General features: G+C 41.3%; 1 protein-coding gene across 1 annotated transcript in view; it reads right to left on the bottom strand.

The window, feature by feature from the left end:
• Positions 1-17,202, bottom strand: part of FGD6 (FYVE, RhoGEF and PH domain containing 6) — a 54,856-nt gene that overhangs the window by 32,309 nt on the left and 5,345 nt on the right. The window contains exon 2 of the mRNA XM_033161387.1: positions 8,032-10,450. Within this exon, the coding sequence (XP_033017278.1) occupies positions 8,032-10,450 (2,419 nt within the window). The remainder of the gene's footprint in view (positions 1-8,031; positions 10,451-17,202) is intronic.

Here is a 17,202-nt window from a genome sequence, read left to right as displayed (position 1 = left end):
TAAATCTTAGGAACCCCCACCTGGATTGACCATTTTCTCACTTCCGGTCGGCAGGCCAGAAGTATTTAGATTGCCCCATGCCCAAGCTCTTTCATCTGTATTCAATAAAGCTGTGGCCTGTTTTGACCAAAAACCAGTCTCTTTGGTCTCTCATTATACGGGTTGGGGCATGGGAAGTCTGATGCCTGGTCCTGCAAGTCTGCTATAAGTGAACTATGAAAGAAAAAACAAAGTTCTGGGGTAGGTATTATTATTAGTTCAAGGACACATTTCAGACAGGCAGAAACTTGAATCATAGTTGGAAGGGACCCCTGAGGCTCGTCTAGTGCTAAGCTCCATTCTGACCTCCAGGAAATGTTATTCCCAATTATAGGAACAACCAAGTTATGAAATTTTGATCTCAGGACACACTACATGAAGATCCACATAAAGACAGGTTGATGTGCGAAGCAGCACAGCCATGGCCACTGTGAGAAGGCACTCAGGGCATTGCCCAGGGAGAGGAACCAACACCTTAGTCTTATCTGAGAACAAAGAGCTAGCAGAAAAACTCATGGCTTACATCTGTCCACAACATTGCTGTGCAAGTGACAGAGGTGCAGCAATCCTAAAAGCAACTGAATGCACATGAAACCACGTTTATCTTCTCCCCTTGGATTTCTTATTAATTTGATAGAATCTCTTTTAAACATCTGCCCAATACTCCTTTTATTTGAACCCCCGACCTCATAACAGTTTGTCATCAAATTTTCAAATTTACACAGTATCTCTGAATAAGTTTACAAAATGAATGAAATGTACAGTGTGCCAACTTCCTTTGAAAATATTAATCTCCCACGTTTTCTATGTCAAGGATTGCCGCATATAAGCTTTTTTTGGAAGAGAAACTTCTGCATTAGCAGTCATGTGAAACAAGTCACCATTAAATCACTGCACTAGTCTGAGTAAGAATGCCCTGTTGTATCATGTGAGCCAGCTGCCTTTCAAACACACACACACACACACACACACACCACAGCTAGAGTCTCTTCTGCTGAACTTAAAGAATTTGCACTTCTTGAAAAAGTATCAGCTCAATCACAATGCAAGAATATTGTACTAGGTGCTGCCTTATTAACTTTAAGTTCAGAGCAGTAACAAAAAAGCAAACCAGGGAAAACACATTTATGTAGAATAAAATATTTCCAACCACAACTCTCAGCTTAATTTCATCAGAAAATGAGACTGCTACCAGACATTTTGCAAAGGCTGCTCTCAGCGGCATATTTATCTCGCTAAACCCAAAATCTGAAGATTTCTTTTTACAGTGATTACAGTGCAGGATTACTGGGAATAACAGTGGACATTTTTGTCACAGTAGTAGTCCAGAGGTGGAGAACCTCAGCCCTGGGACCAAAGGTGACCCTCCAGGCTTCTCTATCTGGCCCCCAAGGCACACACTACACCCTCCTGCACCACAGCACTTCTCCTCAGGCCACTGGTTCTGCTTTGCACGCTCCCCCCCCCCCCTTGAGTGTTTTTACCTGCCTGGAAGGTGTCCCTGAACTGTGATAAATGGTGCTTGCTTGGATGGAAGGATGGTTGGGAGTGTGTGTACAAACTATTTTATGGTACAAAAAAATGTTGTTGTTGTTTATATATCACCTTTCATTTCTAGAAGAAATAGCAACATCTGCACACAGGAATATCAAATCCGATGCTTCAATTCTGGGGAGTTGATACTTATTTTCAACTTAACAGCATAACCAGCAGCTAGTTTATCAGTATACAGTAAATACTCATTGGAAGTCTCATTTAATTGGATACTCTCTCAAGTGTGTCAAAAGCCTATCAATTACACACAGTTTTACCTTGTGCCACCTTCAGATGCATACAAGTCCACATAAATTATTACAAGAATAGTCAAGTTCATATAATACAAATGAAGACTTCCTAAACATATTAAGAGAGTTTAGCAAGAGTATAAAAAAAAACACTTGTACACTTAACAGTATGAAAGAAAGGCACACCAAGATACCACACCTTATTCCTATAAATACTGGTAAATCTTCATGGCTGCACAGTCAACCCTAGTGGTCACTTAACTGAAAAAGGTGCCCCATCAATGAAACAAAATGCAGTCTTGATCAACAGCAGTGGAGCAGAGGATGTGTGCAGTTGACATGTTGCACCCAACATGCTCCAACACCGCAACATCAACTGTTTCAGGGTGTGTACCTTTCAAATCTCACCTGGCTTCTCAAAATAGCTTGGGCTTTGCTACTCAACCTATAAAAGTTTATTGTAACAATAAAGGATTTCCTGGTGGCTTGTGATCCTCAACTGAACCCCAACCCACTATAAGTGAAGCCATCCTAATTTTACCTTCCCCCTAGATTGTGATTAAAAATGTGTCCACTTATAATTATGATGGATAGTTGCTACAGAATGAATGAATGAATTTATTTTTACGGTCAAGTTGCTACAGGAAAGCTGCAAAACATGCAGGTACGTATTGGGCCAGTTCAGATTTACCTTCACCAACAAGCCATCGTGGAGCGGTCGTGGGTTGCCTCGGCTGCGAGGCGACCCAGTCCGTCTCGGGGGTTGGAGCCCCGCTACCGCAAAGCGGGGCTCCGGTGGGGTGCGGGAAGAGCGTCCTGCACCCCGGGCTCCCCGGCTGTGCCCACTATGGCTCTGAACCCTTCCCTCGCTCCCCCTGTAAAGGGGGAGTGGGGGTGAAGGGACTACGGAGCCGGGCTATAGGGGAAATGCCCCAACCGAGATGCGGAGCGGCGGTCACCCCTGCGACGAGCGTCAATGTTCTACCTGCTATGTCTGGAATTAAAAAGAAACCCGGTGGTCGTGAGTACATGATTGGACTTTGCTTTTGTATCTTTTTAACGACCTGGGAGGTACTCGCAAAGGAAGTCTGCCTCCCTCCCTTCGGGAGTTAGAAAATAACCAGTTTGAGAGACTGCTGTTACAGCGATGATTACAAAGTATTTGGATTTTGACAAGTGAGGCTTGTTTGATCTCCCTCTGGGGAATAAGCGTGTGGAGAATATCTCTTTTTAAAATTTGTGAGTCTTGCACCCTGGACACAGGGAAAATGGCCGTGAAAGACTCTGACTGAGTGGAAAGTTACTGGTACTAAGATGGAGAACTCTGGAAATCGAAACTGTAATTTGACACCTGTGCCCGCTTCTGACATGTTGGGTTTTGTCTTTGAATTGGTTATGAACTGTGAGATGAATGATGAACAAAGGATTACTATTTTGGGACTGGAACTGCTCAACCGAAAACTGCAGATTTTGAACCGGGATATGTCAGAAAAGAGGTACCCCACAGAGGAAACTATTCAGGAAATGGCAGCACTGGAAGAAAGCCTTGGCATGGAACTGAAGGGGATAACCGAAGAGCAGACTGGAATGATCTGGCGGCTCCGGAAAAATGGAACGTCCTTTGGGGGTGGCAGACCCAGGACGGGAAAAATTGTTATATCTATCTCTCGAAGTGAGAGTTCGAGGGTGTTGGTCAAAGAACTATTATGTCTACAAATAAAAGAGGAATGGTACGGTGAACCGGAGAAGCTGGAAGAAGAGGATGTGTGTACCCTGATGCTCTATGCAAGGATTGTTGAGGATTTTGTTTGGATCTGTGGATATGCAAGAAAAGAAGACATCTCGAGGAGCGGTTCTGGAGCAATACGACCAAAGAAAATGGACAGAAGGGGGGTAGGGTGAACTGCATTAAGGGAAAAGAGGAAAAATGGTATATTATGGTAACCTGAAACCGGTGTGTTAAGACTTTAAGCTTTTGATTAAGTGAAGAGATATTTAAATTTTGTTATTAACAGCAGTTATAGTGATAGAAGATATTTGTGATGATTTATATTTGAGAATAATGTGTTAAGAATGAGAACTTTGTGTGAAAGTAACAGGAAGGTATAAAATGATTAATTTTTGTTGGAATTAGATTTATTTTTAGTATATGAAGTTATTAAAGTAATATTTGGTATTAGAACCGAAGGTGAAAGGCAGGGGAAGTCTGTGCCAAGATTCGACCAAGATTTTTTTTGTTATGACACAAGAAGAAGAATTATTGGTGTATATGTATTTGTCTATTTTCAGTTAGGGGATGGGTTAATGTTGGTGTATTATTTGTTTGTGCAAAATTAATAAATTCTTATTAAAAAAAAAAACCTTCACCAACAAGCTAAACCATAAATTAGCATCTGAGAATAAACACAGGGGCCACAATCTCCTTTCCTTCCTTTAGAATTTATTTATTTATTAAATTTATTTATTTATTTATTTATTAAATTCATACCCCGCCCTGCCTCTCAAAGGACCCCAGGCCAGCACCCCAATCCTTGTTAGCTAGTTAGGTCTTTCAGACATAACTGGGAACTAGCTAAGTGTGGTTTAATGCAAGTTTACTAACTAGGATCTTAAACTATAGTTTGGAGTGTGTTTGATGTGTTGTGCATATAATCTAATCCCAGTTCTTCTTAACACCAGCTTCTTAACAAACATTTGTCTATGCAATAGTTATATGACAACATTTACAATATGAATGATGATGGACCTATATTTCCTGCTAGCATATTTTCTGATCCCCATGTAGCTATCCAAATAGCCAGAAAAACAATATGGAAGTGCTATACAGAATCTATTGGCTGTGCATAGCATGAAAAATGTCAGAGCAATCCCCTGCCTTAATATTTTATTAGCTTATCAAATAAAGCATAAGTATCAGCACTCCACATTTCTATGCGCACAGAGAATAAAGGAAGAACTCATGTGCAGACATGTCTAAATAATTCCAAAGTTACCATATTGTTCACATTAGTGGAAGCTGTAAAAGCAATAAGGGAAACAGGTCTGAACACCACAGGGCTTTTCTCAGCTTTCAGTATCTTGGCATTGCTTTGGGTCTTTTTATGTGCTACTAATGTCATGCTATTCCTGCCTTGATGTGCACCTTACTTGGCACCCATCCCTACTGGTTAAGTATACAGCTGTAACTCATTCTGATCTCCCTGGGAACTTAATCTTCAAAGTTACTGAGCCACAATCTGATGAAGGGTTCGGGTTTAGTTAAACACCTGGACCGTGGCCCCAACATAGTTAACAATGGCCCTCAATTCCATAGAGAGGGTATTTAGACAAATGGCACTAATAAGAATAGCCCTACCCACAATTATACAAACATTAAACTAGCATGTTAAGGAGAAGACCAGGCTAACTCTTGTCCGAGCTCTTGTTTTCCATGTACATGGAATTTTGTGTTTTGGTTTTTAATAAAGTGAAACAGTCATTGCTGCAGTTCACCACCTGCGGCTTGAAACAGTTTTGCCATATGATTATCTGCTCATCTGGAAAGCTCCTGCCTTGCACCAGTTTTTGACAGCCTGGTAACACTACCTTAGTACAATACCAAACACACAAAAACATTTGAACCCGTTTACTCTTGCTGTTAAATTTCCACGACCCCCCATAGGCTTTCAGTATTGAAGGGGGTGAAATCCTTTCCTTATCCAAGAAGCATAGGAAATCCTTTTCTACAATCTGATTCACTATAAACAATAACAAGAATCAGGGGTTCTAAAAAAGGGATTAGAATGTCATCATAAAGGGGGAGGGGCAGGCGGAATCCAATACTAATTTGTATTTCCTGAACTAGCTGATGCTGAAAATAACATACAGGAAAAGGCTGTTGTCCAGTCGTACAAAGAGGCCTTTCATCCATTCTGATTTTGTTAGACTTTCCGCTTCTCTTTTAAGTTACAAGTGTCTTCTGTGATCGTGTCGTAGTTGCTCTTACAGGAAGATCATTTTTTTTCAAGGGGGTTTGGCAATCCCCCTTTCACTAAGCTGCTACTCAATCCAGGAGGAAAACTGCTGTTGGAACAGAATTATATAAAAGGATGTTCTGCTTAAAAAGCAAACTAATTTATGGTTTAAGAAGAATGTTACTACTGATTATTAAAATAAAAAGGGTAGTGTAATACTTTGTTATTTTTTGTGTTACTGGCACAGCAAATTACTGGTGAAAGCTGTTGACTGATATTAAAAATTTGTGGTCCGATATCAAATGTCACAGGGTTCAAATGAATATCCTAGGACATGGGTCAGCAAACTAAGGCCCGGGGGCCAGGGCCGACCCAATTGCCTTCTGGATCTGGCCCGCGGATGGTCCAGGAATCGCCGTATGGATCAGTGTGGGATTCTGATCCTTTGGGCTGCGCCATTTCCCTCCTCTCCCATGGCAGTGCCTCCTCCCTCCCTCCTCCTGGCTTCTCCCTGCCCTGCCTAGAGGAGGAAGGGGGCTGGGCTTTGTTGAGCCATGGTTGGCTGAACGCCATTTTAAGCAGCCGCTCTCTGGAGCCAGCCCTTTCACGCCGCTCATCATCCCTCCGCCGCCGCCACCGCCAGACCCCGTCACTTGGCACAGGTAAGTGGCCACCAGGGCTCATCCGGTGCTGTGGAGAAGGGAGGGGAGAGTCGGGGGGATTTCCCCCCTCCAAAATATAGTCCGGCCCCCCACAAGGTCTGAGGGACAGTGGAGCAGCCCCCTGCGGGAAAAGTTTGCTGACCTCTGTCCTAGAACTTACAAAAGGTTTGTTCACACTGTACATTTTAAGAATACTTCAGTTACTCTTTACTTCTAATAAAAAGTTTTACTCTGTTTGCTAAAGTTTGTGGTGGTATTTTAAAACAAAACAAAACAAAACAGGTTGCTTATTCCTTACATGCACATTATGGTGGCGCAATCTGGACACTGGGGTGCAGATCTTCCTTCCTCTTTGAGAAAGGTAAAGGTAAAGGTAAAGGTAAAGGACCCCTGACAGTTAAGTCCAGTCGCGAACGACTCTGGGGTTGCAGTACTCATCTCGCTTTACTGGGCGAGGGAGCAACGTTTGTCCACAGACAGCTTTTCTGGGTCATGTGGCCAGCACAACTAAGCCGCTTCTGGCAAAACCAGAGCAGTGCACAGAAATGCCATTTACCTTCCCACCGGAGCGGTACCTATTTATCTACTTGCACTTTGACATGCTTTCAAACTGCTAGGTTGGCAGGAGCTGGGACTGAGCAATGGGAGCTCACCCCGTCGCAGGGATTCGAACTGCCAACCTTCCGATCAGCAAACCCTAAGCTCAGTGGTTTAGACCACAGCGCCACCCGAATGTATGAATTGGTAAAAGTATCCTGTGGAAATTACACAAAACTTCATGTATATGCCCAACAGACCCTGGGCTGTATATGGTACAAACAATTTAAGACATATATTGTATAGCTTTAAAAAGGTTCCCTGTAGTCAAGTTATGTCCAGTTCTTCCTTGGACATGCCTGTGCACACATACACCAGGTGTACGTATCCAGCTGCAACAGGAGAAAAAGCACCTGGAGGCCTCCTCTGCACAGCAGGTAAGAGGGCAGGGATGAACAACATTACTATGTGGGGAATTAATGTAAGGAACCATATCTGCCTTTCCACCTGATTCAGCTAAAGATTTAAAGAACACTGGTTAAAATGTTGCAGTAAGAGATGGCAATTTCCTTGGAGAATCATTTCTCCAGTTTATGCATAAAAGAAGGCTTTGTCTTCTCAGTCACTCCTAATAATTCCATAGGGGAAATAACCAGAATTATTAGGGAGAATTAAAAGATTGCAAAACTGGGCTATAATGAAGAATTATGTACAGACATTATTTGGTCACAGTCTCAAGAAGTCAGCATTAAATCAACATTAAGTGTCTAACTAGAGATGTGTTGAGGTTTAAGAAATAACACTTTCCAAAATGACAAGTTATTCGACAGCTCTGCTGATCATGTATGGATACCAAAATATGGAGTGATATGGCCAACGTAATTCATTAAATATGACTTCCCAGTCCTTGAGGATACAATCAGGAGTGTGTCAGATGGAATACACTAGGACACACACAGGATTGCGTTGTGAAAGTCTGCAGAAAGAGTTTAACCAACCATTTGTGTAGATGGACACCAAAATGTATATGATTTGCTCCCAACTCCAGTATCCTACCTGCTAAACTCTGAGCAGCTCCTTGTTGCATCATACAGTTCTTGCACCTCATACACATCGGCATCGTGGTCTTCAGCACTGCTAGAATTGTGCCACTCAAAAGGTGGATTTTTATCAGTTGGCACAAAAGGTAAATTTTCATACTCTGGGATTTCTTCATAATGGCTTACATTTTCATATTCTGGTACATAGTCATGAGTAAGAGAATTCACATGTCCTTGCGATAAAAAACTCTGTTCATCTAAGGACTGTGATCTCTGGCTATTTGTTGATTCCTCCTGACCCCTGGACCTCTGCTTTCCCTTTTGTGAGGATAGGCTGCCCATTTCTGCAGAATGTGCCTTTGTGGGTTTAGTTTTTCTTCCATTTGTTGCACTAGCTACATTCCGAGTTTTGCCACGCGCTTCATCATTGGAAAAAGTAACAGTGCCGTTATCCGCCGATTGGCTACCCTTGGTCAAAAACTTCTGGAAGTCACTTTTCATTAAGCAAACAGACAGCTTCATATTTAGGAATTTCTTTAGTGAATATTTCTTTTGAGGCTCTTTTGGGGGCTTGTGTATTCTGTCCATATCTACAGAAGACAAGGATTTGGCTCGAGGTTTTGTCACAGCACTTGCAAGTTGAGTGTTTTTTGCATTCTTGGTGTTTTTTAAGGCTTCCGGATTGCCAGAAAATGGAAGAATGGGATGAGGTAATTTCCAGACAGGCCTCTCCAAAGACAACTTTGGAGTATCACAGGATTGCAATGTGCTTTGTTCTTTGGCTGATAAATGCCTTATACGAGGTCGCTCCAAGGGAGGATCTAAATCTCTCTGTTCACTAGTAAGGTAGGCACTTTTCTCTATCAGTTCCTCTGATGCAGCTTTTTTCAATAATCCAGCTGCGGGGATGCTGTGCCTTTGAGGCTTCTTAGGAACAACTCTTGATGAACTTTCATCTTTATGTTCAGCAACTTTATGTTCCTTCTCTTGTGCAAAATCATCTAGGCTCTCAAAGGCAGGCATATGCTGGTTGCATGATAATTTCACTTGCTTAGGCAAACTCATGGAAAGATTACTACACCTTATAAATCCAGGTTTTTTGTCATTAGCAGCCAACAAGCAGTTATGTTCCATTATATTGTCAGCAGGATTTACTGAGTTAAGGTCTAAAGATTGTTCAACATTTCCTGCTAGGTGAGGGCTTTCATGTAGAACCTCAGGCAAGACATTTTGCTGGATCATTTCTTCAGATTCAGCAGATTCTGCCTCCTGAATCATTTTTCCAGCAACACATGAAGGACTCTCCGATTTATCAAGTGCATGTATAAGTTCTCGGTTGTTATAGGAAACACTTTGAAAAAGAACATTAATTTTTGTAGTTTTTCTAACAGCACACTCGGAAAGCCCAGCAGAACTGCAGTCTGAAGCAAGTAGTTCTTTTGTTCCTTCTCCTGAGATATCTATGCCATCTTGCCGGATTAGACATGGAGCAGCACGCAGTTTTCTTGGTTTTGGAACTGGGGCAGATTTAGGGGATGGTGCAGAGCCTACTCTTAATGAAGATAAAGACTCATCAGTCCCTTTTGTGGAGATGCCTGTGTTCAAATCACTAATATCAACTTTTTCCAAAGGTGCTGTGTCAAGTGAGCAACAGGAACTGTTGATATTTTCAGTCAAAAGAGGATTTTCTGACATTTCAGACTCGATACCAGGTATCTCTGTATGGTTGCTTGAATTCCCCATCATTTCCTCAAAACTGGACGATGGTGAAACCAGGTCTGTAAACTCAATTTTAATGTCCCTTTTATAACTACTCATGTTATCTTTTTCAAATTTGTTCAAAGGTGTTTGCTTCAAACAGCTGTTGTTGGGGCATACACTTTGTGTTAGAACGTCCTTGAGCTTTTCATCTAAAAAATTAGCCTTTAAAATTACCCTATTTTTATGTATACTTTTACCATTATGGCTATCAAGTATTGTTCTAGATTTCAGAGATGATGATGGTTGTTCAGCTCTATCAATGTTCTCTAAGTTTTCCAGCTGTTCAAAAATGGTTGGATTTTTGCAAGTATTCTCCCCATTCCCAAATTTATGCATGCATTCAAAACTGCATGAACACACAGATATAATATAAGCAGTATTTTCTCTTGGGGCTCCATTTTTGTAATTCAAATGAACCAAGTACTCAGAAGAGTCTATTTTGCATTCTTCTAAACTCTTGGAATTTTTCCTTAAAGGTGATGGCACAGTTTTAATCTCAGGAACTGACGAACATTTGAGAACCTTTGGTTTTGGTGCTATTGCTGGTTTCGTTTTCTTTGTGGGTTGTAAAACATCTGCAAGAACAACATCTGGTTTTGGTGCCACAGGAGGTGGCACTACTTTATGTCCCACCACAAATTTTGGTTTCGGGGCCACTGGTGGCTTCTTAATTTCTAGAAGGGGAGAAGAAAGAAGAGAAATATTAGGTAGGTCTAATTGATTCTAATTAACAAAACTGATCAAATAAACATAGGACTATGAAACTTTTAAAAGCCACTGCTGCTATTTATAAGTTTCTATGAACATTGATCACAATTTGTAATATACAGGTACATTCTGGTTCAACAGATGAGCATGAGACAGCTTGAAGAATTTGGTTTATCTGATTGTTCATAATCAACAAATTATATAGCAGTGGGAAGGAAGACTGTGGTTACCATGTCCTTTAAATGCTTTCCGTACTAGCCATGAAAGAATGGCAACCAATGACAACGATGATAATTTATACCAAGTATTAGATATAAAATATAAATAGCAGAAAACATTTTTTTAAAAAAAATTATATCACATTACAGTCACGCTTTGTAGTTTGACTGCACCTCTTTCTACTCACTTCTCCCCAAAATGCTCAAGTCAACTTTGCAAAAATTCCACAAAACTATAGCTACTAGCCAATAAACATTTTCATGTATCTGCTATCCTACACGTAAGTATATTAGTCATCTGTATCCTGAAAGAAAGAAAAACTATCAGAACATCCAGACGCCATCATTAGTCAGCACATCTGGTTCCTCCTTTTTTGCCTCTGGACAGTATGCCATCATATGTAGAAGGAAGTGAGGAGCCTGCAGCCAGACAAGGTCAAGATAATCTAATGAAAATCAATAAATCAAATTAAATTTTCCTACCTGGCATCTTAACAGATTTTTTTTGCTCGCTCTGGGCAACCAAGCCAATTACAAGGCTGTCATAAATTATCATGTGCAATTTGAACAGTGTGTAGCTCACCAGACGAGAACATGCAGTTGGGACTGTGGATAAGCAGGTTCAAACCCCATTGAGTGACAGTTTCCCAAGTGATCTCAGGCCAGCCATACTCCATGGGTCAAGGAGACCTTACTCCCTGGCACAACTACATCCAGTGGTTATGTACCCACCCCATCACCCATGTGTTCAGCGTGTGTGTGATGGGACTTCATGTGCAATGTGATAGATGTAAAGTTCTCCATGCAAGGTATTATATTTTTGGAAGTTTTGTGGGGTTTTTTTTTTTTAAATTGGAACCTGCCCTGAATACTCTGACAGTAGGGAGGGATGTCTTAAAGCAGGTGGTCTCCAAAGCAAAGATAAAAGCTTCAACCACTTATTTTCTCAGCAGCAACTGCAAGCCCTGCTGTTTCATTAATGAAATACAGTGGTACCTCAGGTTAAGAACTCAATTCATTCTGGAGGTCCGTTTTTAACCTGAAACTGTTCTTAACCTGAGGTACCACTTTAGCTAATGGGGCCTGCTGCTGCCGCCACGCGATTTCTGTTCTCATTCTGTTATGTATTGAGCTGAATCCTAGAACAATAGGATCCAGAATGCAGCAGTCTGATTGGTCCGCAGGAGCCACCCAATCCAGCTCCAGGTGTAAGTGAATCAGCGACCTGATTGGCTTGCAGGAGCAGCCAATCACGCTCCTGGATGAAGTGAATCCACAACCTGATTGGCCTACAGGAGCGGCCCAGAATTAGCCAATCACGCAGGGCCCATTGTGCAAAAAATGTATATATAGCAGACGTTTTGGGGAAAGTTTAATTCATTGCTACTATGAGCTGAATAAAGAACATGAAATTCACACTCGGATCCGAGTATATTTCACATCCTGAAGCAAAGTTCTTAACCCGAGGTACTATTTCTGGGTTAGTGGAGTCTGTAACCTGAAGCGTCTGTAACCAGATATACCACTGTATTCATTTATTGCAGATGATGACAAAATACAAATAGACTAAAATCTTTTAGCTTATTTCTAATTAACATTCTGAGTAATTTCTGTTAAGGAGTCTAATAAAAAGGTCAAGCACAGACAATGAAAGGCAATGCCATCAAGTGTCCCTTGTCCTAAACACAAGGGTGGATTTACTAAAAGTTTAATTTATGTCATCCAAACAATTATATTGCTTCATAATATAGTCTGGTAGATGTTTTCCTATAAGTTTGAGCTTTGAAGACGATTTTGTTGGATGTGATCCACCTTCAGTGATCTGAATTATTTCCACATCTAAGCAACTAACCCTGACATATATTTTATCTTGAATTAATGGATTTGCGGTCTCCATATTCACTGTGATAAACTTATCTGCAGGAACTGCATAAACTAAAAGTCCCATACCATTTAATCCAGCGATTTATTACAAACTATTCTCACATGCCTTTGGGGGGGGGGCAATCTACAGCTTTACCCACTGTAAGAGGAGGACTTTGTGTATGCCCTTCCACTTGCAATACTTAGGCCAATTTAGAATCACTTTAATATATTTTCAATCATTTCTAAGAGGTTGTGAGTCCTCCAACCCCCACAGTTTCATCCCACAAATTTTAGCAGTTACCTTCTCTCTATTAATTGTAGAAGTTACAAGTTTCCTCCTTTCGCATGCGAGAAATTCATGATGACCTGTACAATGAAGTACTTTTTATGACAAGTATCTCCTTTCCAGTTCATGGAATTGCATCCCTAAAATATTTCTATTAACCTGCTCCATGTCAAAGTCATCCACAACTCATCTGTTAATTTTAAGCTTATCACCAATCACCACCACCACCACCCTGAACTTAGAATGTATTTTTAACATCAGCAGGCTCTTTCAGCTAACTTGCCAACTTCATGCTCGGTGATTTCCGTAATGTACAGGGCAAACAAGTGCAGACATGGTGATCCCTCATCCATCTCTTGAAAGAACATTCATCTTCCAGTCCTACTATTTTTCAGTCATAAAACAGCTATATAAATTGCACAGCCTACGGCAGTCTGGAAAACAATTCATATAAAAGACGCTATAAACCTATGTCCTTCTTCAGACAACTTTCCAATTATCCTACAGATTTTCAGACCCCACTCTTGAACAGTGGCGGAGCATATGCCTGCGCTGCACAGGGCGGGCGCACTCCTGAGGGGTGCGGAGGTTGCCCTCCCAGGCACGGGATAGCCGCTCGGGTGCACGGAGCGGCGCACATGCCCTGCAACCAAGGGCAGAGCGAGCCACTGATGGTGGACATTTGGCGCGGCACGCACCCACGACTCCCAAGCCTTCCCTGAGCTGTCAAAATGAAGGGTGATGGGGGCATGCTGCTGGCAAAGCGGCGCAGCTCCCCCCTTCCCCTGATGGCTCAGGGTAGGCTTGGGAGTAGCGGGCAGGCGGCACGCCAAATGTCACACACCCCCTCAGCGAAGACACCCAGGGCGGCGATCCACCCCCCACTGCACCCCCTTCCTCTGTCCCTGCTCCTGAACAGCTTTGAGGTGTTGGGTGGGAAGAGAAGCAGACAAGGAACAATATGAAGATGTGTGTAGCTTGCAAGAACATGTTTGTCAATGCTCAGGGCAGAAGAGGAAGCTCATCTCAGAAACTCCTACACCCAGGAACTTCCTGGACTTGTTCCCCTGTAGTTCCTTCCTTCAACCCGAACCAAGTGATGGCACATCAGCACACTAGTTCCAGAAAGACTACGGATTCAAATCCTAACTGTGTCTTTCCTTTTATGGCTGTACATAAAAGTGAAACCCTCTCAATAAGATAATTACACATTGTGCTCATACAGATAACATCCTCTCAATTCAGTATAAAAATCCACTTACACTTGTGTGTATAGCGTTGAACTTCAGTGGCCACCATATATCAATGTACTATTGGTTCATCATAATGTATCTATTAATTTATGGTCTTTAAAACTTAATGCCTATTCTACCTATTCTAAAATAACTATGTTTATTTCAATCCAAAGACTAAAAAATCCCCCTACACCAAAAGCTTTCATCCTCAAGTTGTCTCAAGTAGCACTCTGGACAGATATTAATTTCTCAAGCATTATCCTGAAACAAAAGTTCACTTTGTGGCTATCAGCAACCAAGCATCTCCCCATCTTGGTTTTCTAGCAATTAAATGGAATAGTCATCTATGATATCACAGAACATCACCTTTTCATAGAAAACCCCCTCATAATTTTTCAGCAGCCTCAGACGTTAATCAACCCGTCTCAGACAATTCAATTTAACTCAGGTTGAAACTTGCCTTTCCCTTTATTTATATCATGAGGTGCACTTCCCACACATGTCAAGCATGAATCATATTCAGCTGGGTTTAATAGGCACAGCCCATCTGCTCACCAAGGCGCTCCAGACTCCTTTAAACAGGATACTCAAATTCTCTTCCAATCACTCCTCACAAATGCAGACTCATCCATAAGTTTTCTGAATAAGAGCAGCTCTTCGTGGACACAGAGGAACTTGATGGATGCCTGTCTCAATGGCCTTCTGCCATGCCCTGAACCTCTGCACTGTATGTCTTTTCTTTTCTTTTGTTATGCAATGCTAAACAGATATTCTGTCTCCTTTCCCTCTCATCATTGACTTTTTTCTTACTTAAACTCTTTTTTTTTTTAATTCCCTCATTATAAAGGTTATCATTTTGAATCTAAGGAGCACCAGGCAATGTGTAAAAGTGAATACAGCATTTCCACCTTCTCAGTCTTACACTGCAAACCTTTTCCCCCTATTCCGTTTGCTCAGTGCCTGTGACTTTTCCCCCTCCTTCAGGTGGACGAGTGTTCAACACAAACACAAAAGGAAATGACTCACAACATCCCGGAAGATAGGCAGCAATCTTTCAAAACATGGGATTGGGGAAGATATATTTTCTAAAACTGTGATGGTAACTGACATAAATGCATCCCAAGTCCAAAAGGAAAACATTAATTTAAACCCTTAATTTGCTTAACACCATGATGAAGGAAAACAGGAAAATTGTGAATAGCTTTAAAATGAATACAGAAGAGATGAATAAACAACTTCCTTAATCCGGATGGTGCAGCTGTACCTGAATAAATAGTGGAATTTTTAAAGGATCAAAAGGACACCTTACCCTGCTAATCTAACTTTTTAGCCTTTCAAATAAAAACACTGAAAGAGAATAATGTTCATCTAGTTGACTTCCTTTTTGTTGCGTATTGCCCTCATCTGTGGTACTACTAAGAGTTCCTGGTTTTCGAAAACAGAATGAAAACTGCAGTTTAGTGCATTCAGATTAAGAGCTCAAAATTAGGACTTTTGTTTTGCAACTGCATCACCACAACTATATTTCTTCCAAGGCATAGTCTCCAACTTCCAGCCTGATCATAAAGACGTTTACTTTGTGGTCTCTTCAATTTAGTACAATAGAAGTACAGTCAAATCCTATGCATGTTTACATAGAAGACAGTACATTAAGTTCAGTAGACGTCACTTGCAAATGTGCCAAAGGCTGCAATCCTATGCGCACATATTTGAGAGCAAGTTCCTTGAGTTTAGTGGGAGTTAATTACAAGAAAACACACACAAGATCAGAGATGGTTGTAGCTTTGAAAATGACATCACCACTTTTTTATGGACCTGCACCTGAACATTTATGCTCGCAGAACATAAGGCCATATGAGCATATATTTCACATCAAAAATGCATATTAATCTGATATTTGTTGAATATGCTTTGGGGGTGTGTGTGTGTGTGCATCCTCCTCCTGATACATTTTCATCAACCAAAGAAACAAACAAGCCTTCCAACATTTTTTCGTCATAGTGCTCATCCCAAGTCCCTAAATCTGGCAAATTAATTGAGCAAGCACAAAGCCCAATTTCTAGACTTGCTATGTCAGCAATCAGATATGCAGGGACGGTAGCTACACTGCCACACTTACAAAATGAGGTATTAAGATGTTCAACTGGTTCTGCTGCAAAGCTGACATAGTGGGAGGAAGCCCTGCCAACATTTGATATTCTACCTTCTCCAACCCTAAACCATCCTAACTCAAGTTTATAAATGGGATTATATTAATTCATACCTTGACTTCAACATTCACTAAAGGCTATATACCTAAACAAATATTCAGTCATGTAGCCAAGTTTAGCTTCTATGTAACCACGTCCACTACACACTCTAGGACTCTTGATGTATTAAGTGGGGAAAATGCAGGAGATGAAAGCCTACTGAGTGTTTGCCAATAATGTGCACGTTACTTATGAGATCTATTTTATGACCTTATTCAAGATTTAAATTCTCTCATTCAAGAGCAGACATATTTACCAGAGTGGTCTAGCTGCTAGGAGAACTCCACTGGCTCTTTCAGACTACTCTTTGCCACCCCCCAAAAGCAAACAAATCCTGTTGCAAGGAAAAAACCTTGTTTGAGCAGCTCCCCAAACCCACCATCACAAATCCTGGAAAATGCATTGTTAAACTAAACCCAAAGCTAACAATAGTCCACATCATCCTAACACTGCTCTGAAAAGAAACTGGCAACTCAGAATTATCAAAGTTTTAGGTACCTACAGAGTTAACATGTGCATGCAAGGATTAGCTGGCTTTTTTACAACGTGGGACCCTTTTAACCTTGTCTGGAGCATTACCAAAGTTTCTGTCTCCAATTCAATAGATAGGCTTTAGAAGGTTTCAAAAACATTTCCAACAGATCAGTGGAAACATAACACTGCTGGTCAATTCGTTTTAATTTTAAGGAGCAGGCCCCGGCATCACATGTTCTTTCTCTTGCTATGCCAGTTACTCATGGTGCAATGTTACATCTAGTTAGCTGTAACCCAGTTTAGCCCCACAAATCCTGGTTAACATTTGTCTGTGCAGATGCAACAGCCACACCATGGTTACGAGTGTAGGGGGGATGAAAGGGGTGGGAT

This window comes from Lacerta agilis, chromosome 10 (assembly GCF_009819535.1).
Source record: "Lacerta agilis isolate rLacAgi1 chromosome 10, rLacAgi1.pri, whole genome shotgun sequence".
NCBI lineage: Eukaryota > Metazoa > Chordata > Lepidosauria > Squamata > Lacertidae > Lacerta > Lacerta agilis.
Note: the sequence above shows the minus strand (reverse complement) of the source record. Positions and strands in the feature narration are given on the sequence as shown.